Raw genomic sequence first — 23529 nt, forward strand, 5'->3', positions numbered from 1 at the left:
GCAGCAAAGCCATCCACTATGGCCTGCACGTTTCCCAGAGTCACAACCTTTCGTAGCAGCAGCTTAGTGATTGCTTTGGCTACTTGCATCACAGCAGCCCCCACAGTAGATTTTCCAACTCCAAATTGATTCCCGACTGACCGGTAGCTGTCTGGCGTTGCAAGCTTCCACAGGGCTATCGCCACTCGCTTCTCTACTGTGAGGGCTGCTCTCATCTTGGTATTATGGCGTTTCAGGGCAGGGGCAAGCAAGTCACAAAGTTCCATGAAAGTGCCCTTACGCATGCGAAAGTTTCGCAGCCACTGGGAATCGTCCCACACCTGCAACACAATGCGGTCCCACCAGTCAGTGCTTGTTTCCCGGGCCCAAAATCGGCGTTCAATGGATAGAATCTGCCCCATTACCATCAGGATCTCCAAAGCGCCGGGGCCCGCGGTTTGAGATAATTCTGTGTCCACGTCCTCATCACTGTCATCGCCGCGCTGCCGTATCCGCCTCTTACTCGCCTCGGTTCGAAGGTCCTGGTTCAGCATATACTGCACGAGAGTGCGCGAGGTGTTTAAAACATCCACGATTGCGGTATGGAGCTGAGCAGGGTCCATGCTTGCTGTGCTATGGCGTCTGCACGGTTCACCAAGCAAAAAAGGCGCGAAACGGTTGTCTGCCGCTGTCAGGGAGGGAGGGAGGGGTGAGGCTGTACCCAGAACCACCCGCGAAAATGATTTTTGCCCCATCAGGCACTGGGATCTCAACCCGGAAATGCCAAGGGGCGGGGGAGGCTGCGGGAACTATGGGATAGCTACGGGATAGCTACCCACAGTGCAACGCTCCAGAAATCGACGCTAGCCTCGGACCATGGACGCACACCACCGATTTAATGTGTTTAGTGTGGCCGCGCGCACTCGATTTTATAAAATCTGTTTTACAAAACCGGTTTATGCAAATTCGGAATAGTCCCGTAGTGTAGACGTACCCACACACATAAACTAACATTCTTGTTTACAGTTGATTCCTCAAATGCTCTCCAAGTGCTGCCACCCTCAGCAGGGAGCCTGCTCACTACCCCAACCAAACAACTTGCTTTTCACCTCCTGGCCTCCCATCCGCATCACAAGAGTTCCAGAACTGCAGCAGGGCTCTTTTAAAGGAGGACTGTTAACTTAGCCTGTACTCGGAGCGGGCTGTGTCTCGAGGTAAAAGACCACTCTCCTCGAGGAGCGGGGAGCAGAATCCTGCTTCTAGGGGCTATCTAGGACACAGCAACGTAGGTCAGAATCAGAAGGGAGAAACCGCCCTGGTGGAAAGAGACCACTCTGTGCAGGGCTCATTTTCCACCCCATTTAGAACTGCCAGACTGTCTAGACATCAGAGTCGTGTAAGGAGCAGATGGGGCTGTGCTCTGTTGTTTACACTCACAGGTCGAGCCGCCCAACTGTCTGACCAGCTGGAAACGTGGATGAAGAGCTGGAGCTTGTTAGAAGCAGCAGGCCGCGGGGAATGGGGGTGGTTCTGCGGAGCCCACTGCTCTGCTTTGGAAAAGACTGGGAACTGACAAGAACAGGGAACGCTGGCTGGATAAAGAGACTCCCTTTTTATCCGGGGGAGCTGTTCAGGGAAAGCAGACTGACATGCAGGACTTGTGGGGGTGTCTGAAGCCGCTAGGCCTGCGTAGGTTACCATCAGAGGGCGGTAAGCCATTAGGTAGAACAGACTGTTTGTTGTTTTAAAATCCTTTTCCTCTTACGCTTTGTTCCTATGATTAAAACAAACACTTCGGTTTGAGAAAGGCCATTTGGTCGCTATATTCAGCGACCTGCTGGGTAAGCACTGTGACACACCATCTGCTGTAGCCCAGGCCTCAGCTAAGGGTAGGAGAATTGTGAAATTCCACCCTGGGCCAGAGAAAGGCACGAGTCCTGAGCGGGCACACTCAGAGACACCGCAAAGGGGACAGAGGTGCAACTCGCCCTGAAACCGTGAAATTCAGATTCCGGTTCAGCGTTATAGAGTATCGGTTTCGGCCTGGACCGATCTCTAGGGTTAAGTGATGCATTTAGGAACAGAGGATGGGCCAGACTGGATCATCAAACCCAAGTCCTTAGCTTTCAGCAATATTTTGTACAGGATGGATAAGGGACCAGTGAAATACCACATCCCCCCACCCCTTTTTATTTTATTTTTTTTTAAATAATCAAGCTAGATATGGAGAAGAAATTCCTTCCTGGCCCTGGTAGACACACCAGTCAGCACAAGATCCAATGGTCTTATTTTAACATGCATCTTGTTACATGAATCTTGTTATGAACCATACATGTCTCCAGCCCATTGCACGTGTACAGCCAGAGTAACTACTGCCATCTGCAGCTGTGAATTCCACACAGTCACTACATACTGGCTTGGATCCCACGGCTGAGTTCATTTCCTCCTGCGTTCCACCCCACTCCCTAGACTCTGCAGAAGCTACTCTCCATTTGCCTCCTCTTCCTCCTCATGACTTTGTACCTGGATCAGACTCCCTGTTAGCATTCCCCAAGTTCTCTGCCTCTCCTCCTCCTGATCAGTGCTGGATACTGGCCGTATGCTGCATCTCTGGCTGTAGCACTCAACCAAACACCAAAGGGCTAGATTCCGCCAGCCTTTCTCCAGTTGCATAGCGCTTCACTGCACAAGTAGCGCTCTTGAGTTCAATGCAGCTACATGCAGAGAAGGTACAAGTCGGCATTGGTAACGTTAGCCGAATCTGGCCCCAAATAAGCAGGACGGGTATCCAGCCAAAGCGGAATTAGGCCCCAGTTCAGCAAAGCTCTTAAGCACGGGCTTCACTCTGAACAGGTGAGTAGCCCACTGAAGTCAATGGGACGACCCGCATGCTCATGTACCCACCGGAGAGAATGTTTTAGGGGTGTCCCACACCTGATCTGCGGACGATTTGAACACGCTTCAGGTTCTTTAGCTCAAGCTTTACCAGCTCATGCTTTTAGCTCTGGAGGTCCCCAGTTCAATTCTGGTGGGATGGCTTAGATGGCAGCCCCCTCACTGACACATACTCACGTGCTGAAGTGCTCTGCTGGACCGGGCTCCACCATGGACATGACACATTGAATTCACGTGATAGAATTACAGAATATGGCTACCCTGCAACCAGAGGTGTGACTGCAGCACGTGCAGACCTACTTGAGCAAGCTACCTTGAATAGCAGCAGCAAGGCTGTGGGAGCACAGGCAAGGACACACCCAGGGTCCTGGGCAGACATTGTACAGCCCCTGCTGCTGCAGCTGCACCGCCGTTGTTATTCAAGCTGGCTAGATCAGAGCTAGCTGGGGTATGGCTACTCCCACGTGGTACAACAGCTGTGACTGCAGTGCCGACAAGCCCACAGGCAAAGCTCACTGAACATCTAGAGGCAGAATACCCTTTTGAGAACCAAATAATGCTTCTCATTTGAGCTGCACTTTAATACAGTCTCTGACAGGGAATCTCTACCATAGAATATCTAGTTCTGAAGCACTGTTTTGATGTTGTGACCATAAGGACAAAGACATGTATAGATACTATGAGGGTAGATGCTTTAGAAATGGTTGTCTGTAGCTATGCAGACATAAGGTTAAATAATAATGACTCTTACCAAAGAATCCCGGGGTCACCATAAGCAGCAAGTTTTTGTCCTAGGGAATGATTCCACTGTGCTCCTGCAGTTAAATGCCAGTAGCCAAGCACGGTCTACTGTGCTGATTATCACACAGCTGGGTGCTTTCTTGCAGCTTGGTACTAAAAAAAGAGTAATAATAATAATCATTGTACTGGAAAGGACTGTGAAAGCTTTGTGCAAGATGGGCCATTTGCTTCTAAATTCCTACTGCAGGCCTGGATGGAACTACAGCGCTGCACTGAGAGCAGTTTTTAAAAACCCCGATGGAATTTTTGTGATCAAAATCTGAACACATTCCAGCCCAAGGAGTAGGACAGAAAAATACAGCCCACTATTTTTGCATATATATAATGTATTCTAAAAGGTTTACCTAGCTCAGTATTGTCCAGCTTCCATCCCTGTAGTATCTAAGCTTCTAAGAAATACAAGTGGACCAGGTTCATTCACTTGTCTCTGTACTAGGAGGGTAAAGCACATTATGTACATAAGCAAGACAGAACTGACATTAAGCACAAAGACACGGTGTTGATGTACCCGACTGCTGATTCTACATGAATATTGCTACTGGGTGAGTTGCTTTATGGTACCTGAAGGTCAAGAGTAAACTGAAGAAAGAAATGGAGACCAGGGCGAAAAGCAGAGGAGAAGAGGAGAAAATAGATAAGAAAATGGATAAATAAATAAATAATAACTTTACACATTAAAGCTCTGGCTGAAGCCAAGGCTGTGGTGAAGTACCTTTCTTAAGTGCATGCTTCACTATCTCACTGAACCGAGGCCTGATCTGATGTTCATAGTAAAGGAAAGCCACAGGTTGAATTTTTCTTTACAAAATGTGCAATCAGCATCACGTGACTTCCCCCTTAGAAATGGATCTGCTGGATTCACAGGAATACATTGTTCTGGTCTTAAACATAATGGGTAAATTCACTCACACTGCTGTGCAAATCCACGGAAGTCCCCAGGCTTAGAGAAGCTCTGAGGAGAGAGAATTTGTCCCAAAGATTTTTCCAAAGGTCCTAGGCTTTTTACAAGGTGAGACGCTGAATGAGCAACCTTTGCAGACAATACCATTTTGTTTTACTTCCAGTGTAGTGAACTAACGATAGACCAACTGTAGTCAGACCTGATCACTTTTAGGTCTATTCATTGTTTTATTTAGATTGTAGAGTGCTGGGAAAGTGGCCAAGCTGAGGCTTATGTTATTGTATACTCCTGATACATCACTGGTGTTCAGACTCTGTGGTAACAGGAGTCTCACACACAGCTAGCTACATACAATTAGTAGTTTCTGAACTATGGTGCCATGCACTGCCAAGAGGAAAAAATGCATTGTTTACACAATTGACATTTCCCAGTTATATTATTTTTCCCCATTATTTTACACTGATAGAGCAGCTAAAGGACTGAAGTGCCTCACAAACTATGTACAGACACCATCACTGAAAATGCAACTGCTTCTGGGGTAGGGAACAGTTGCACAGGCACACTGGACAACAGTGAAAGGGAGGGAAAGTGTTTTTGAGTTCAGGTATACCAGAGCTAACATCTCTGCTCCTGGGAAGACCATGAGATCCTGAGTGGACACAAGCGCTCGGTTCCTTACGCCTCATCCAAATGGAGAGATCAATGCCTCAGATTAGGCCTGACCTAAGGCCCATTGAAGTCAGAAGAGAACTCCACATTGGCTGACTCCTGGAAGGTCCTCAACAGGGCATTAATTCAGTGAGTGTAGAGGGAACTCAGTGCCCCATCAGAGTGACTCCAGATCAGCTCGGGATAGTCTGGTTTTTAAAGTGGATTTCCTCAAACAGCAGAGTGTCTCATGTGTCCCCAAGTCTTCTCTAGTTTCTTCCAAGCTCTGCAAGGAAGGAGATTTAAACTGGACCATAATGCTGGACCATAGAGATGGAGGGAAGGGGCTAGACAGTATTCTCAAGGATGTTCCAGAGATGGATTTCCAGCTGAGGAGAGATCAGCTCTGCCTGTTTCCCTAGGAAGGTTAAACTGGCAGCCAACGGCAGTAATTTGATCATATAGGCCAAGTGACTAATAGATCCTGTGGTGAGCCGTTCTCTGCATTCAGATGGGCTCAGAGTGATTGCTGCTGACAGGGCTGCAGAGCCCTGTTAATATATATTCCAGCTCCATTAACATGACATTAACTATCTCAAATAGCATCTGCCACCCCGCCGCCCCCGAGGTTCTTCTTCACCACATTAACAGCCACTATCAGTGGATAACTCTCCCCCCCACCCCTGTCTTTCCCAGTCCGCTTCTGCTCCACCAATCACAGCCATTGATTGGTTTCTTTCTCCCATGCTCACTTTCTGAGCCTTCGTTCACGCTACTCCCCTTTAAGCATGGAGTCCAATTTCCAAGCCACCTGCCTCTCCCCAGTCAATGTCCTGTTGAACACCCACATCCGGTGTTGCTGCCAAGGAACGAAATAAAAAGAAAAATCTAACAGCACCCCCGGAGAGGAGTACATGCTGTGTGTGATGTTATTGTAACCCTTTTCCTTCCTCCTTACATATTCCCTGTCTCCCTTATTCTCGTCTGTTAGCCTCGCTTGTGGCATCCTGTCTGCATTGAAGCCCTGATCCCGCACTAAGACCTTGATGCCCAAACAAAACTCAATGACTTCCGTCAGGCTCTGCACAGGGACAAGGGTCTTCCCGTGCAGTTCTGGATGCAAAATCCAGGATGCAGGCCCCAATCCTGCAAAGACCACATACTACATCTAAGCTTTCCAAAGGGGTCCACACCTCCCTTCAAATTTGTTTTAGGGGTCTGCAAATGAAAAAAGGTTGAAACCACAGCATTAAAGTTTATATGCTGTAGGGTGCTAACCAATATTTTGGTATATTTCTTGTCCACTAAAATACAATTCTATGTTTTGTCACATTCAGTTTGAACTCTGCATCTATTTAAAGGAGAAATGTACTCACTTCTAAAAGATTTATTAGAATGGCAGGCGCTTTCTTTTGGAAACAGGATTGATTGTTCTTTAGAAAAGAAATCTTCCCTTTCTGATAGGCAGTGTTAATAGCTCAACAGAACTAGGATATGTTGAGAAGGGTGAGCAAGCTTAATTTAGTTTTACTTCCACTGTTAAAAATTTGATTCTCAGTTAAGAACCAAAACCTTTGACTTAAATTGTACATGCTCCAGTAAACTAACCACTAAGACATAAATAGACACACGTGTCCTGATTTGACAGCCAGTGTCACAACTGGAATGTCGTTTTTTAGCATATTAGACATTTAACCTTTCACAACTTTGAAACAGTGAGTAATAAGCAATGCAAACAGGGAAAGCAACGTTGAAAGTGAATCATTTGTATAGCAGGCAGGATGTCTTCTAGTCAGCATCCCCGTTCTTTGGGTGCACATTCTGTAAAAACCAGCGAGCTAAGTTAGCCATAGCTGGCAGGTTACTCGGCTGGATTGGCAGATCAGTCCACCTGAGGTGGTGGTTAGGGTGCTACTGTACAGTCACATTGACTCTGCTGTCACTCACGATAAAGAAGGGCTCCAGCTGTAGGTCAGTGCCCGTGAGCAGCCGTATCAAGAGGTGTTGCTTGGTACGTCAGTATCCAACACCATTTTTCACGGAGGCACAGTAACAACTGTTCTCATCTAATCTGCTTTAATTATTAAGGGTTTGAGGACCATAGTAAATAACAGGAGATATTCTGAAGGCAGAAGAAAACAGTGTGATGAGTCTAGCAGGCAAGCTGGAAGCCCGACAGCAGACATTTAATGGGGAGGGGTACTGCTTCATGACCATTCTGACTTGTGACGCTTACGCCCCTCGCATATTTGTGTCTGTCAACATACAAAGTGCACAGTATAGTCAGCAATCACACGGCTGAGTCCCAGACAGCAGGGGCCAGCACTTAAGAGCACCCAGACAGGGCAGCGACAAGTGCCCTAGAAACACACATACACAGAAGACAAAACCATTGTGTACTGTATCCGCTAGGAAGATTGAGCAGTTTATGAATCCTACCTTCAAGCCACCGCAGAAGGATATTGCTAAATATAAAGAGTGAAATTCTGGCTCCACTGAAATTAATTGCAGTTGGGCCATGGACTTCAGTAGAGCAGGATTTCATTCCAAACATTGAGAGAAATATGTTTGGATTAACAGAACCTCATCAAGTATGTTGGTACCAACCTATGAACCGTCTTAAAAAAGTTTGATGTTATGAGCCTTTAGCTTCTGACATCTTTGTGGCTTTGTTATCCACACATTGCTGAGACTCTAGCGTTAAAAAGTCAGTAGCCATGATTAGAAAGCAACCCTACCGTTATTCCCCAGGTGCTGCTGCTATGGAGGCAGAGGTTGCACCCTCTCCTGCATTGCCCAGACATCACTGAAGATGCAGACTTAAGAGAGAAGCTAAACCTGCGACTTGCAAAGCCTAGGTGAGAAACCCACAATGGAAGCGTCCCCAATTTTTGTTAAGATACCAAGAGCAAATAGAATTGGTTTGAAATTACAGGGGAAGGAAGGAAGAGGGGGAACGGTATTGAAAGAAGAGTACTGGGATGAGCAATGTACCTCACTGAAGTAAACAGAGAAATCATGAAGCTACAGAGCAGCGCTATAATAATAGTACCTACATAGCTCTTTTTGTCAGTAGATCTCAAGGTGCTTTACAAAGAAGGTCAGTATCACTATCCTCATTTTACAGATGGGGAAACTGAGGCACAGAGCAGTACCATGACTTGCCCAAGGTCACCCAACAGGGCAAGGCAAAGAACGATGCTCTCCCAAGTCCCAGGGTAGCACACAATCCACTAGGCTGAGCTGCCTCCCACCTGCGCCACCCCACTGACATCATAGTATTAATATACAACCTGAATCTAAAAAAAGGTGTTACTTTAGAAAGAGACCCTGTAAATGAGGAGCGAGTGATGACCACTCTCCCTAGTAGCCACAACAGAATCAAACTCCCAACAGGCTTAGATTCTTCTTCTTCCAACCTGTGTCCCATCCTCAAGTCCAGCTCCTCAGAAACACCACAGCTAATCAAGTCCTTCTGTTTGACATCCATCTGTCTAGTTTCGGGTCTTCCAACCTTTCTCTTACTCTCCACTTCTTAAAATTAACACCCTGATTCCCATCTTATTTTCTGGACTCTCTTTTTCTGACCGCAGCCATTCACAATGATGCAGTAGCTCTCAGAGAAGGTTGCTAAGCTTCCCTTGCAAGGAACACTGCATTTCATGTAGGGAGCTGCCATTTTCTGTACGATCATTTAGACCCCGCAATGGGGGAGGGCTCAGAACCTAGGCTCCAGCCCACGCGCCAACATCTACTCTTGCAATGTTATAGCCCCGCAGCCTGAGCCAGCTAAGCTGGGCTCCGAGAGTCAGTGCCCTGGGCTTTCCAGTGCCGCGTAAACACACCCTTAAGCGATTTTTGGGAGTGTCGAGCACCTCATGGCTTCTCTGAAGGTCACTGGGGGCTTTGGCTGAGTAAAGGTGGAGTAAGAATGGAGTGAAAACTGCAGCGTTCTGAGGCCTTTTGCAGGGCCGCAGCACAGAAGGGCCCCCCACCGCCAAAATCCCGCCGAAGACCCGGACCGCCGCCGGGCCAGGGCTCACGAGGCCCCTGCAGGGCCTGGGGCAAATTGCCCCACTGCTCCCCCCTCAGGTGGCCCTGGCCTTTTGTTTTTAAATGTCATTTTTCATTTTGAAACATACCGCACATAAGTGTAGCTGTATAAACATAAAACCCCCCTGTGCAGGGCTTGTCTAGTTAGAATTTTTACTGGAGGCTTTAAGTGTATTTTCCCCCAAAGTTTGTTTAATTTTCACTCCAGCTCAGGGCCTCAAGCTTTCTGCTTTAGTGCCGGGTCACTGCTTAGCTGAGTCTCGCAGTGGCACTTTAACGCCACAGCAAACACGAGAAAAGGAACAATGGTATTGACAGAAAGGTCCTTTCCCAGGAACTGCCCAGCTTCCCTTTTCCAGCCTGGAAAATGTTTCCTTTTGAATATTTGACACTTTCCCCATCCACCCCTGCTCTCTTCCCACAGCAGCTCCAAGCCTGTGGGAGCTGGTGGTTCTCTCACCAGCCCGGAAGGGCTCAGCAAATACACAAGTACATCTAGGGCCCTTGGTACGTGTTATTGTGTAACTACCTGTTCCCGTCAGCGCTCTCAGCCCTTTTCCTGGCTGCTCCCTGCAGGCTGATCTCTCTGCTGGCTCGAATGAGCTGCACACCCATGAACTGCATCTTCTTAGTCTGCAGCCTAATCAGGCCCCTAAGGTGACTTGTCTTTTTCTCCCCTTTGGTTGCTGAGGTAACTGGGCCCTCTGGCCCCACCCCAGAAGTCCACCCCTTCTGAGGTAATCAAAGTCCAGCAGGAGACACCATTCTTCCACCCCAGCGCCATGCCAGGCGCACAATTCCTTTTCCCCCTTCCCCGGTGGTAATACAGGGGACCCTACAGCCTCCTTCTTGTAGGGGTTCCTGGCCCTGTAAGCCCTAAAGATTTAGGCACCCTACCAGCATGGCCAAACTTGGAGAAGAGGGAGCTGAGTCTCTTTCCCAGCACATCCTCCTGTATGACCTGCCTTCCTGACCGGTTTCTTGCTCTTTGTAGAGCACATGCTCCTAGGACTCCTCCCCATCTACGGCAGCCCCTCCATCTTGCTGCTGTCTCTTCTCCCTGCTGTAGCACTCCCTTCTTTGACCCCATAAGCAGCGCCCCCGCTCCATTCTCCTGCAGCCCTCCTCCAGTGGCTGTGAACCCACCCAGCTGTGCCCTGTGCTCTCCCACACCCACCTCCTGGTTGCCTGAGGCCTTCTCCGCTGCTGTCCCCCATTGCCTCCAGCTGGGGAGGCAGGCAGGCCAAATCTGGCACAGGTGCAGCTGGGCCATCATCAACCCTCTGAAAGGGCCAGCTCACCCCGGGAGAGCCTGCAAGGAAGTCCTTAGCCTGGGTTTATGACATCATGCTGCACAGTTATGGAAGTGATTGTGACCTCGCAAATGTGGAATTAGGACTCCACCGAGAACCAATTCTCACTGCTCACCTCTCTCACGCGGAGCCCTGTTGGCCATAATGGAATTGCCAGTAAGGTGAGCAGGACTCCACCTTGACAGAATGAAGGCCCCTTCCATTGATTCTGGACCCAATCCTGCAACTGGATCTGCCTGGGTGGAGCCTCTGCCCATGTGGAGTGCTAGTGACCTCAATAGGATCCCACACCAGAGCGTCCCAGCCTGTATCCGTTTACAACAGGGGTGGCCAACCTAAGCCTGAGAAGGAGCCAGAATTTACCAACGTACATTGCCAGAGAGCCACAGTAATACATCAGCAGCCCCCCATCCGCTCCCCCACCCCGCTCCCAGCACCTCCTGCCCACCGAAAGCCCCTCCGATCAGCGCCTCCTCCTCCCTCCCCACAGCTCCTGATCAGCTGTTTTGTGGCAAGCAGGAGGCTCTGGGGGGGAGGAGGAGCGAGGGCATAGCAGGCTCAGGAGAGGGTGAAGGGAAGGGGTGGAGTGGGGGCACCCCCCGGCACATTGGAAAGTTGGCACCTGTAGCTCCAGCCCCGGAGTCGGTGCCTATACAAGGAGCCACATATTAACCTCTGAAGAGCAGCATGTGGCTCCGCAGCCGCAGGTTGGCCACCCCTGGTTTACAAGATTAGGGCTCTGATGATAAAACACTCAGGCCCAGAGCCACAAAGATATTCAGGCACCTAAACCTGAGACTTAGGCTCAACTGTGATTCACAAAACTCCATGTGGCTGCCGCCTAATCCTGTAGGTGCCTAAACTCACTTGGTGCCTAATTCGTCAGAGTAGAAGTTCCCCAGGTACCCAAGTTTCTGCCTCTGGACATGCACACTTCAGAGACAACAATGGTGCAGGATCAGGCCCTTACTATCCACTCACAAGGCCCTTACTAGGTTGGAATTAGGCTGTACCACAGCAAATGGCCATTGGTAACATTGCAGTGTTAGTTAACGGTCGCACACACCACTTTACATTTTCACAGTGCTGCACAAGTGCCAAGTTCCTTTCCCCTCCATCTCTCTCCAGCCTCACTTCTGTAGCATGTATCTGCCAGGCTCATAACTGAGCCATTTCCATCCCAGCAGAATCCAAGATCCGCAGGTAGGCCTAAGCCTGGAACACACATTTTGGATATTTCTGCTAAAATGATCCGTGGTGAAATAGTTAACTATGTTGGCATTGTATGTGTCATCTTTAGGCTTCAGAGTTAACACCCCCATTGAGCTGTATCTCCAAACTCGTTTAAGGCTGTCTGCAGACTCAGGAAGATGCTGCAGTGGTTTACACTTGAAAGGTTAATTTCTTTTAATGAGAGCTGAGATTTTAAAGAATCTGAATACTTTCCACAGCCCCATAAATACATTAAAACTCGCCAGATCCAACCCACAAACCAGGTGTTTGACATCTCTGCTCTGAGTAGCCAGTTTCTCCAGAACTTCTTCAGCATTTTAAAGGCACAAAACATGTTCTCTGTCTGTTAGGTTAATTTCTCCTGTTCAGCAATATCACCTCCAGCCAGTGGCTGCTAGCAGCTCAAGAGGTTGGAAAGACACTGGGCTTTAATTTGACAATCACAACATAGAGGCATATGAAAAATCCTGTGCTGTTACATTGGGGTTTCTGTCTACAGCATCCAGGTCTCTTTTGTAATGAAATGCAGTTCACGGCCTAGAGATGCAAGAGCAATCTAAGGTCATTTTCTTTTTCTTCACGCATCATAATCCTGACACTGAGCATGTCACTTTCCCATTAGCATGAGAGAATGAAGTGTTCATTGCTTTAGTCCAACACACAAAGAGATGGAACTATAAATAGCATGCTTACCAGTTTATTTCACTGGGGTCATTTCAAGAGCCCATGGCATGTATTGTAAGGGTGGGCTATTGGAGCAGAATCTGAGATTATTTTAATTCCCTTTGTTCTTTCATTAGTCTTCTCCAATCTCTTTTCTAAGCTATTCTATAGCACCACTATGAAGTGTTAAATAGCTGCTGCCTTCCATCCCAGAAATGGTTGCATGTCAGTGCTGAGCGAAGGAACCCCTATCTGGCACTTATCGAGCTCAGGGGGACTTTCTGAGGATTCAGTAATGCTTGTATGTCACACTGGCTGCAGTGCCTTCCAGAATTCAAGGGAGCCCAGGGGAATGTCTGAGTATGGAGCTTGCTAAAGGACAGTCACAGGTGCAGCTTGGTGCATTTTCAGCTGGTAATGGGCACAGAATCCTAACTGGTTCAAAGAATGATCCCGAGAAACACCAGTCAGGCAATGTACCACACAGCTCCCTTCCTCTGTGTTGGGGCAGAAGGGTCCTAATGAATTTTCTTAGCTCCCTCTAGTGCTCCACTACTTGGACTGCAGCTAACCCTTTCCAAAGTTAAATTGCAACTGAGCAGTAGGGGCCTGACTTTTAAAGGTACTTAGGCACCCAACTCCCAGTGGGAGCCTAAATAGTTTGAAATATCTGGTGCCTACGTTTTGAGTTTAGGTATATACGTTCCAGTCTGGGCTCCATTGAGATCTCCAGAACTTCCATGTGGGCAACTAAACTCACTTGGCACCTACGTTTTCAAGGGAAAAGCTCACTCAGTGCCTAAGTTTCTATCTCAGGGCTTACTGCTATGTACTTGGATGCCTGTCTCCCAGCTAAGCCCCAGAGTGATGCATGACCCAGAGAAGCTAGTTGTTCTTCCACTGAACTTGCCTGCAGATCCTGCTATGGTAGGCATGCTCAGAGGCCCCCAAGGGGATTGGTCCCATTCAAAATCTGGAGAAGGGGTGCCACCCACCTTATAACTTTCAGCCCAGTAGTTAGAACACTCGCCTGGGAGGTGGGAGAGGCAGGTTCAATTCCCCCCTTCAAGCAGAAGGGGAGAAAGAATTTGAACAAGGGTGTCTTACCTCTCTGAGGGCTCTAACCACTGAGCTCTGGGGCATTCTGATGGGGGCTTCCTCACGCTCTCCTGTTAAATAGTCATTGGGCCAGAGAGACAAGAAATATGAGAATGACTCTGTAACCCCAGTGATCAGTGCACCCACTGGGCAGGTGGGAGACCCAGGGGCCAGTCCCCTGCTCCAACCATCAGTTATCACACAGGGGAACAGTTTCAACAGGAGAGACTGAGGGAGGGCTTCCCACCCCCAATCTGCATATACCCACAGCTCAGTGGTTAGAACACCCAGCTGAGACGTGGGAGACCCGTTTGAATCCTTTCACCCCTTTTGGAAGAGAGGGGGAACTGACCCAGGCTCTCCTACACCCCAGGTCAGTGCTCCAACTACAGGGCTAAAAAATATAAGATGGGTGGTAGCAGCAGCCCCTCCCCCTGCCTTTTGTGCAGAGCAAGGAAGGCAGCGAATTCATTCACATCAGAAACGACTTAGGCAACTAAACCACCTGACTCCAGAGGATGGGTTCCTGTTCATGGATCATAGCGTTAGGCACCTCTCTCCCAGACAGGAGTGGAACTTAGCACACATCTCTCTGGTCCACATTGGTCCATGGCTAGCTTACAGGGCTCCCGGCTTAGCACGCTGGCTTTTGTAGATTGCATTCTAAGGTGCCTCTCCCCACTCATTGCAGAGGGAGCCTAGGTGCTTAACTCAGCTTCCTGGATCACAGCATGTTGCTGAGATTTTCCAGGCACTTAACCATCAGCTGCCAGGACACTCAGCATTGCAATGCCTGAGACCCTACAGGGAGCTGGGGCCTGGGCAGCTACCACTCATTGATTTCCCATTGCAAGGAAAGGAGTTAGGTAGAGGGTCTGGCATTAGAGTTCAGAGGGTGTTTGAGGGAAAAGGGGAATGGCATCAGATCAGACTCAGCAGAGCCAGGATAGACCCATTAGATCATTAGTCCGTCCCCACCTACCAAGTCCAGGATGATGCTCTACAGGATACGTCATTGGAATGAAGAGCACGCTCAAATGAAAAATAAATATTGCAAGGGAGGGAGGGGGGAATTTCTTACCTGTCTTATTACTACTGTCGACTATTAAAAGGGGCAGATGGGGAAAAGGGAGAAGAACGTTAATTTTTCATCTTTAGTGCTGTTTGTTGACCCTCTTCAGTTCCAGTAGCTGGCACACAAATTAGTTTCCTTTCCCTGCTCTCCTGCCCAAGGCCATAATGGCTTAGGCTGGGTTGCAGGGAAACATCTACACCCTGCTCTTTTCACTCAGTTTTCTTCTTTAAGCGACCAGCTTTGTACGTCACTCATTATTTCTGCAGTTCTCTTTTGGCTGGAACATACCAGAACCCTTGACCGTGTCTCAAGGGACCTGTTCGGGGAAGCAGTGGAATTTCTGTTTATCGATGAGGGGGATTTGTATAGTGGGATTGGTGCATGGTTTAGAGTTACCTGAACTGCTTACGGTCATGAGGGCTTCCTGCTGTGCTGATATAGGTCAGGCAGAGATTAAACTCCCATCAGGCAATCTTTGCAATAGGGGAAAAGTTTGTGGGATCCTAGCATGGACAGCGGGGTCTGAAACACGGGATGGCCTCATGGGAAATATCATTGGTGGAACTGTTGGTCCCTATATCATGGCCGTAATATCTGCCCTAGGACCTTGTAGCATTGGTTCCCAGAATCTCCTTATGCTCACATCTCCCAAGGGCACTCTCAAGGGAGAAGGAACCCCAAGGACAGAATACTACACACAGCCAATGAGAAAGTCAGGCTGCACAAGCAAAAAAATAAAAGTAAAAAAACAAAACCTTTAATTCACCATTCATAGGAGCATTAGGGTAGTCAGGGTTTGTGTGTTTTTACCACCACCCCACTATCCCGAACCCTCCATGCTGCATTATTTCATAACTGAGAAATTCCCCTCCTAAGACACACACAGTTCTTCTGGAATACAGAGATCACTCAGTTAAGACGCAGAGCTCTTCTGACTGCAGGCTCAGGGCAATGACAGGAAAGCAGGATTTCAGTCCTCATTGTTCCTCTTAACAGTTTGAGTTGTTAGGGCCCAGCACAGATGATATTGCTAATTATTTTGGTGCCACGTGCCATTTAAAATTCCACCCCAATCCATGTTGGGATGAGCCTGAGAGGGAAAACATTGGAATTAATGAACAACCTCCCGGAAATGAGGCTGAGCCAAGCTTCAGCTTTGAAGATTGCTGTCAGATCACATGCAATTTTTGTGAGGAAATGGACATTAAAAGAACGTTACTGTTCTACCATTCACCGTATGGGTGAAGGCAGTAGCGGAGAAGGGGGATAATCTGGGGAATGGTAGGTGCAACCACGACTCTTCGTTTTGGAAAACCATCAAGGAGAAAAGGTGTAAAATGGTTTGGCTCTTTCAGAATTAAGCTGGTTCTAGGATGTTCAATTTGAAGGGAAACCCTGAAGTTTCAAAGGCAGAGAGGTCTCAGAAACCATTCTGACATTAAAAGGGGGCACTTTACTTTTCTTCCAGGAATAAAAGTGCTGCACAACCTGGAAAGAAATTCCCCAAAGAGTTGAATTTGGGAACACCCAAACCTTTCCACTGCTGCATTTATTCTGAACAACATATATGACCACACCCCACAGTCTTTCAGGGCAGGCAAGCGCTGAACAACTGCTCTCCTAGGAACTCTTTTGAGCCAGAAGAAGTCAGGACATGATTTTATTTCTTGGTAGATTAAGCGGGTCTCCAATTTTTTCAAGCAACCCCAGCAGTTCACCTGACTAGGTCCTGGGCACGAGGACTGAGGTTTGGAGCAACCCAAGCCCTGCTGAAAGGAGCCCTAGCCAGCAGCAGCATCGAGATCAAGCAGAGAGACTCGCTGAGAATGTCAGTCAACCACCTAAAGGAGCAGTGGCTCCAGCCACTGGCCTAACGGGAGGACAAAAGGGAAAGAGCGGGAGCTTTCAATGCTTAGTGGAACATTGCGGGGGGGGGGGGGGGGGTGTTTACCAGCATTAGCACCGTCCTCTCTCTGAGTTTGTTTTCAGCCCATCTCTTTCCTTTTCAATTGCATCTCTTCTCTCAGTTGGTCACTTCAGGCCAGCTGATGCCACTGTACACTTTAACCCATTTGTCTGCAGGGGGAAAGTCAAGTCAGGTCATACTAAGCAGTTTCCCTCTGCAGGTGGCATCTGGTGCAGGCAACCCAGGGGTGGGAAGGGAGCATCCACCAAAAATGCTATGGAGAAGACTACTGCTTACAGTTTCACTCGCTACATGCACTGATTGTGCCAGCATGGGCTGTATGTATGATCAGGCTATACAAATGAATTCAGAATAATTCAGGAAATACAGTACAGGGACTTTCAGATTATCTGCCTGAAATCTCCATGCAAGCCTAGAAGAGCACTGGATGCTTTAGTGTGTGCACACAAAGTGGCAGAAGCCCCAGCTAATATAAATATAAAGTTGTTTTTGCTTTTTGTTTTTTTTTACTATAAATGTCATAGTAACTCGGAAAGGGATCAGGCTAAAGGGAATGTCTCTCTTGGAACAGAATGCTGTGAAGCACGTTAGGAATGGCGGCTAAGCAGACTGAACTCAGGACTTCTTGGATTCTTGGACCTTCTGGATTTCCTGCAAGCAGATGAAGAAAACGATTGATCGTATATTGCTCTCTGTAAGTAATTCATAGTTTCATAGATTGTAAGGCCAAAAAGGATCATTATGATCATCTAGTTTGACCTCTGGAATAGAATAGGCCATAGAATTTCATCAAGTGACCCTTGCATCAACCCCATATTTTATGGCTGAAATGGACTATACCATTTAGAAATACATCCAGTCTGGATTTAAAGAGACTTCACATGATCCAACACATCTCTTGGTAAATTGTTCTAATGGTTGTCTCACTATCAGGGTTAAAAACGCGTGCTTTGCTCCCTATCTGCATTTCATAGAATATCAGGGTTGGAAGGGACCTCAGGAGATCATCTAGTCCAACCCCCTGCTCAAAGAAGGACCAATCCCCAGACAGATTTTTACCCCAGTTCCCTGAATGGCCCCCTTAAGGACTGATTTTGTCTAGCTTCAGCTTCCAGCCATCAGATCTTGTTCCGCCTTTGTCTGCTAGGTTAAAACATCTTCTCCCATGTACTTATAGACCACGATCAAATCACCTCTTCACATCCTCTTTGTTAAAATATATAGATTAACAGTCTTAAATCTCTCACTGTAAGGCAGATTTTTCTGACCTTGCATCATTCTTGTAGCTCTATTCTGAACCTTTTCAAATTCTTCAACATCCTCTTTGAAATGGTGACCACAGAACTGGATACAGAACTCCACAAGCAGAGGTAACCCCACTGTCCTGCTCCTACTTGAAACTTCTGATTATACATTCAAGGATCCCATTAGCCCTCTTAGCCACCGCATCACACTGGGAGCTTGTGTTGAGTTGGTTATCCACCAGGACCCCTATGTCCTTTTCAGAGGCCCTGCTTTCCAAGATACAGTTCTCCCAGCCTAACTGCCAAGCTTAAAGTTCTGCTCTTTGTTACATCACCCATGTTCAATCTTCAGAAGTAACGGCTTGGACAGCAGTGACCTTTAGGGCTCATGAAGCCAACAACTGGGTCCTGGCTTTGGGTGCATGAAGGTCACTGCATTTACTGATTACGTTCTGACCAACGTCACTGTGCTTGGCCTAGTCCAACACTACAGAAGACACGGCCCCTGCCCTGGCTAAACTTTTGCAAATAATGGTCCTGGACCAGGAAAAAACCTCTGCATACCAGAGTTCCCTCTTTAAGGCCCTGAGTCAGCAAGGTACTTCAGCAAATGCCTAATGTCAAGCATGGGAGTAGCATCCCATGGAAGCTGATGGGACTACTCATACTTAAAAAGTTCGGTATGTGCTTGGACATCTTACTGAGTCAGAGCTATATCCCTAGCTACCACTTCGCCTTCTCTCAGAAATGGAACGTTTGTCACGCATTTCCTTCTGATGCTCTCTAACAGCTGACTCTCCATTTACAATGGCTTCAACCGTGCCCCCGGCAGAAGAGCCCTAAATGACTTACCTCTGCAAGAATCTCCTTCAGTTCAGAATAGGCTTTTTGTAGATCATTATTGATGATGATCAGGTCAAAAAGGCCTGGTTCATTACCTAGTGAATCAAACCAGGAGTTAGAACACAGAAGAGGAACGTTGGCTCCTTTCAGCCACTGCTAATAATCTCCTCTGTCAAGCCATCCTTGTGAAGTAGTTTTATAGGAGAGCATGCTGTGTTCTACTTAGATCAAGTCTAGTCTTAAGATTGCATCAGGCTAAGAGCTGAAAACTACACAGGATTCTCCCAGGTAAGAGGAGTGGATGTGGAAGACGGGATAGAACAAGGAAAGCATCAGCAATTTAAAGGCAGAAGTATAGTTTGATGAGACAACTCTAGGATTTTCCCTTTAAATAACTCTATGCACCTAAAGGGGATGAGGTCAAGTGGGTAGAACACTAGCCTATGACTTGGGAGACCGGGGTTTAAGTCCCAGTTCCACCTCAGACTATGTGTGAATGTATTTACCTAGGAGCCCTAGTCATGGACCGGGACGCCCATTGTGCTAGGTGCTATACAAACAGAACAAAAACAAACAAAAAACCAGACTGTCAACTTAGGCAAGTCATTCACCTCTCTATGCCTCAGTTCTCCCATCTGTCACATGGGGATAGCATCTCTTCCCTACCTCACAGGGGTGTTGAGAGGATAAATACATTAAAGATTGTGAGGCACTCGGACACTACCCTGATGGGGGCCACGTAAGGACCTAAGATAGAAATAAGGGAAGCTGTTAAAAAGTGAAATTCACTTTACTTCATAATAAATTAAAATCTTGAAACTTAACCTAGTGCTCCCAGCCACCCTGGAGTGTGTTAATAGCTGTCAAAAGTATTTTTATGGAGTGGTTGGTACTGTTAAAAACAAAACAAAAAACAAAAAAACCCAACAAGCCCCACTCACTCTACACAATCCCTGAAGCACTAAGAACAGCGTAATGCTGAACAGTACATCAGTGGCCCTAGTACCTCCTAGCAGCTTTGAGACTGAACTGCCCCATTCCCCTCATGCCTGGGACTGGGGGCAGGGAGAATGTAACAGGAGAGGAAGCCAGGGATGGAAAGAACTGGTCTGGAGGAGTGAGGGGAGGTGGGAAGGGGCTAGGAGGTCCTTCCTGCTTGGTGCTGTGCCAAGAGATGAGGGAGTCAGAGCTCCTGATCTTTCAGAAGGAGGGAGAAGGGACTGGAGAGGAGGATTTTCGCTGTTAGTGCCTAAGGTTTTCGCAGACAATGGAAGGCTGAGGTGTTCCCGGTGCCTGTGAGGTCTTTACGGCTGCGATTTCCATGCTAATTTAAGTGGTGACATGGCCCTGCCCCTCCTTGGCAATCCAGGACAGTGAATCCCCTCTTCCCCCTGCAATTAGCTCCCAGCTGCCAAACAGTCATGGTCAGTTCATCTGGCCGGACCTTCCATAAACCCCTGAGACAGGGAGCTAGACATCTGTGTATGACAAGGCGCCACAAACTCTGATGTGCTCTCCTCCCGCCTGCCCCCTGCCCCCAGTCCCCGCTGGGGTTGTGCCTCTGCGAGCTTCCTGTACTTACTAAGTTCCATGTCTACGCGAGCTGCGTTCAGCCGCTTCTGTAGACTCTCTTCGGACTCCGTCCGTCTGTCACGCAGTCTCTTTTCCTATAGCCCAAAGACGACAAGTGTAAATGCACATTCCAAGCACCTTTTGGAGGAGAACAGTCGGCCCTGGCCCCCAAGTCCCATTACTGCCATCACAACCACCCTCAAAAGGCTCCAAGTCACAGTCATCATGTTTATGGCCAGAAACGACCATCAAGTTATCTAGCCCGACCTCCTGTGGCCAGAAGGAATAGATCAAGAGGCCAGCTGTGGGTACTGGCCTGGATCAATACAGCCGCACGCCTACCATGGGATGTAAGGAAGTATATCCTCACTTCAGCAAACAGTTAAGTGACTTGCCCCAGGCCACAATGCAAGTCTCGTCCAAATTGGGATTTGACCTCAGGAGCTCCCGGCTTCCAGCCCCGTGCTCAGCCGCTGGACTATGCTGCTTCCCAATGCTGCTGCCAACTGAACAGCCATGGAGGTATAAATGGCAGCTGTGAGGCGACACTTTGGAGCTGGTTTTGTGGCAGCAACTCACGGCCTGGCCTTTCTTCTTCTTAGGGAGGAACACCACTCACATCATGGACTTCGGGTAACAAAACAGAAGAAACAAAGTGGGGGAAGGATGGTCCTGTCGGAGTCACTGGACTAGGACTCAGGAGATCTGGGTTCAATCTCTGACTCTGCCATAGACTCCCTGGGTGACCTTGGGCGAGTCACTTTTATCCCTCTGTCTCAGTTTCCCATCTATAAAATTGGGGTGACAACACTTCTCAACCCCAGGGGGAAGCTGTGGGGATACATTCATTAATATATGGGGCCACATGAGACCACAGATAAGAGTTCCATGGTCTTACCCCAGGATACCAGCCTCACTAGGATTTACTGTAATAGATGGATATTGATACTAGAGAGCATCATAAACACACAAAAAGCTTTCCTAAACATGGAGCGAGGCAGGCCATGCCCTAAGGACAGGGGTGGGCAAACTTTTTGGCCCGAGGGCCACATTGGGGTTCCAAAACTGTGTGGCAGGCCAGGTAGGGAAGGCTGTGCCTCCCCCAACAGCCTGGCCCCCGCCCCCATCCCCCGCCCCACATCCACCCCCCTCAGAACCTCCAAACCATCCAACCCCCCCTGCTCCTTGTCCCCTGACCACCCCCTCCCGGGACCCCTCTAACCGGCCTCCTGGGACCCCACCCCCTATTCAACCTGACTGCCCTGCCCCCTATCCACACCTCCACCCACTGGGACTCCCAAGCCTATCCAACCCCCCTCCCGTTCCCCATCCCCTGACACCCCCCCGCCCTGAATCTCTGCCCCATCCAACCGCCCCCTGCTCCCTGTCCCCTGACTGCCCCCTGGGACCTCCCACTCCCCGCCCCCTTATCATGCTGGAGCCAGTCACGCCGCTGTGCTGCACGGCGAGGTAAAGCTGTGGGGGAGAGGGGACAGCAGGGGAGGGGCCGCGGACTAGCCTCCCCGGCTTGGAGCTCAGGAGCTGGGCAGGACAGTCCCGCGGGCCGCCGTAGTTTGCCCACCTCTGCCTAAGGAGCTTGCAAACTAACATCAACACAGCTTCAAGCACAAGCAGGCGCTGAGACACATGGCAGATGGGCAGATCAGACAATGGAGCGGATCTGAGAGAAGCAAAGGAAGGAGCATGAGAGATGGAGCCTTTTAAAGAGAATAGGCAGAGATTTGCTCAAAATCCATTACCTGTTTTGTGGGTTATATAGTAAATTGATCAATGGGGGGGGGGGCAGGAAATTTTCATCACTTCACTGAATTCATCCATTAATTGGATCACTCACCAAGACTTCTATGGACGGCGCCTGGACAGAGATGTAGATCGGCTTCAGGTCAGTTTTCTTAATGTTCTTGACGCCCTGCAAGTCGATATCCAGGACGCAGATCTGGTTCCGTGCCTGCACGGCCTGCACTGCAGCTTTACTGGGGGGAAGGGAGAGAAGAAGTTGGTTACTGGACACTGGGGTGGGGATGCTGTGCAGGGAACCTTAGCTATCTACTCCTCGTGCATTCAGAACCGTTCACAATCTATGCGGCACCACTGACGTTCTCTTTTGCACTGATATTTCCCAGCCCCTGTCCCTAGAGGTGTCTCCCACGTGGTCACAAGACGGAGGTGAGTGAACTAGAAGTGGAGATTTCAGAAATGGAGGCAGTGTAGCCTCGTGGATAGGGCACAATACGGGGGACTCAGGAGACCCGGGTCCAATTCCTAGCTTACCCCGCTGGGAGACCTTGGGCAAGTCACTTCTCCTCTCTTTGCCTCAGCTTCCCCAGCTGTAAATTGGGATAATGATACTGCCTGCCTTTGGAAAGTGTTTTGAGAGCTACAGATAGAAGTGCTATAACACAGCCAGGCATCATTATCTGTACATAACTCGTTAATCGTTGTCTCCTGGGAACCTGCGGCAGTTCTAGTCTGCTAAGGGACTAGATCACAGCTCCTTGGATTCAATAGGAGGGGGTGGCTAGCAGGACTGTCTCAGTAACTGGTCCCAACTCTAGATTTCCTCCACCCTTTTCCAAGAGGGACCACCTATGTTGGCCTACAGGGCAAGCTGGAAGGCCTAGCTATTCTCCCAGGCTTGCCCTGAAAGGGGGCCGGGGTGAGGGAATAAATTGCTCACAAGGGGCTGGCAAAGCGGGAGGAGTTTTATGGTGGGCACTGGAGAATTAGATTTTGTGGGCTGAGACCACAGAATCTGACATATTCTTACAAAACCATATAGGTGCCTAGAGCTTCACACAAGGGCATATTGCTACATCAAGATAAATGAAGTGTGTGGAAATGGCTAACGAGATGGCATTGCAATCCACTGAGGTAAACACAGAGCATCTTCGTTACAGGCTAGCAATGACATCGTTCCTTTGAAGAGGCTCAAACTCCAAAGCCCCTACAAATCCCTAAGGACTACAAGGGTGGCAACATCAGAACTAAGGTATAACACAATCCAATGGCTGGAAGTTGAAACTATACAAACTCAGACACAGATTTTTAACAGTTAAAGTAATTAACCAGCAGAACCATTTACCAAGCGATGTTATGGATTGTTCATCGCTGACAATTTTTGAATCATGACAATGTTTTTTCTAATAGATTTGCTATAGGAATTATTTTGGGGGGAAGTTCTGGCCTGTGTCACACAGGCCGTCAGACTAGATGATCACAGTGGCCTTCTTCTGGCCCGGGAATCTATGACTTTGGACTAAGGA

The 23529-nt window shown here is 48.5% G+C and overlaps 2 protein-coding genes across 6 annotated transcripts in view; both read right to left on the reverse strand.

Annotated features, from left to right (window-relative positions):
- The window catches only part of GJC2 (gap junction protein gamma 2), a 133540-nt gene extending 122992 nt beyond the window's left edge, over positions 1-10548 (reverse strand). Inside the window, exons 1-2 of one of the 2 annotated variants that reach the window (XM_045003610.1) lie at positions 10455-10548; positions 3626-3768 (exon numbers count right to left, since the gene is read on the reverse strand). The gene's annotated coding sequence lies outside the window, so the exon portion shown is untranslated. Of the gene's footprint in view, positions 1-3625; positions 3769-4019; positions 4099-10454 lie in introns of those variants that run through there. The other variant, XM_045003611.1, reaches the window with a different exon arrangement.
- A 4846-nt stretch (positions 10549-15394) lies between these two features.
- The window catches only part of GUK1 (guanylate kinase 1), a 38042-nt gene continuing 29907 nt past the window's right edge, over positions 15395-23529 (reverse strand). For 3 of the 4 annotated variants that reach the window (XM_045004848.1, XM_045004850.1, XM_045004849.1), the window contains exons 5-8: positions 22101-22239; positions 20256-20340; positions 18683-18768; positions 15395-17237 (exon numbers count right to left, since the gene is read on the reverse strand). In XM_045004848.1, the coding sequence (XP_044860783.1) occupies positions 17202-17237; positions 18683-18768; positions 20256-20340; positions 22101-22239 (346 nt within the window). In that variant the 3' untranslated portion in view covers positions 15395-17201. Of the gene's footprint in view, positions 17238-18682; positions 18769-19284; positions 19421-20255; positions 20341-22100; positions 22240-23529 lie in introns of all 4 variants that reach the window. The other variant, XR_006576843.1, reaches the window with a different exon arrangement.

Source organism: Mauremys mutica, chromosome 2 (genome assembly GCF_020497125.1).
Source record: "Mauremys mutica isolate MM-2020 ecotype Southern chromosome 2, ASM2049712v1, whole genome shotgun sequence".
In the NCBI taxonomy this organism is placed as follows: domain Eukaryota; kingdom Metazoa; phylum Chordata; order Testudines; family Geoemydidae; genus Mauremys; species Mauremys mutica.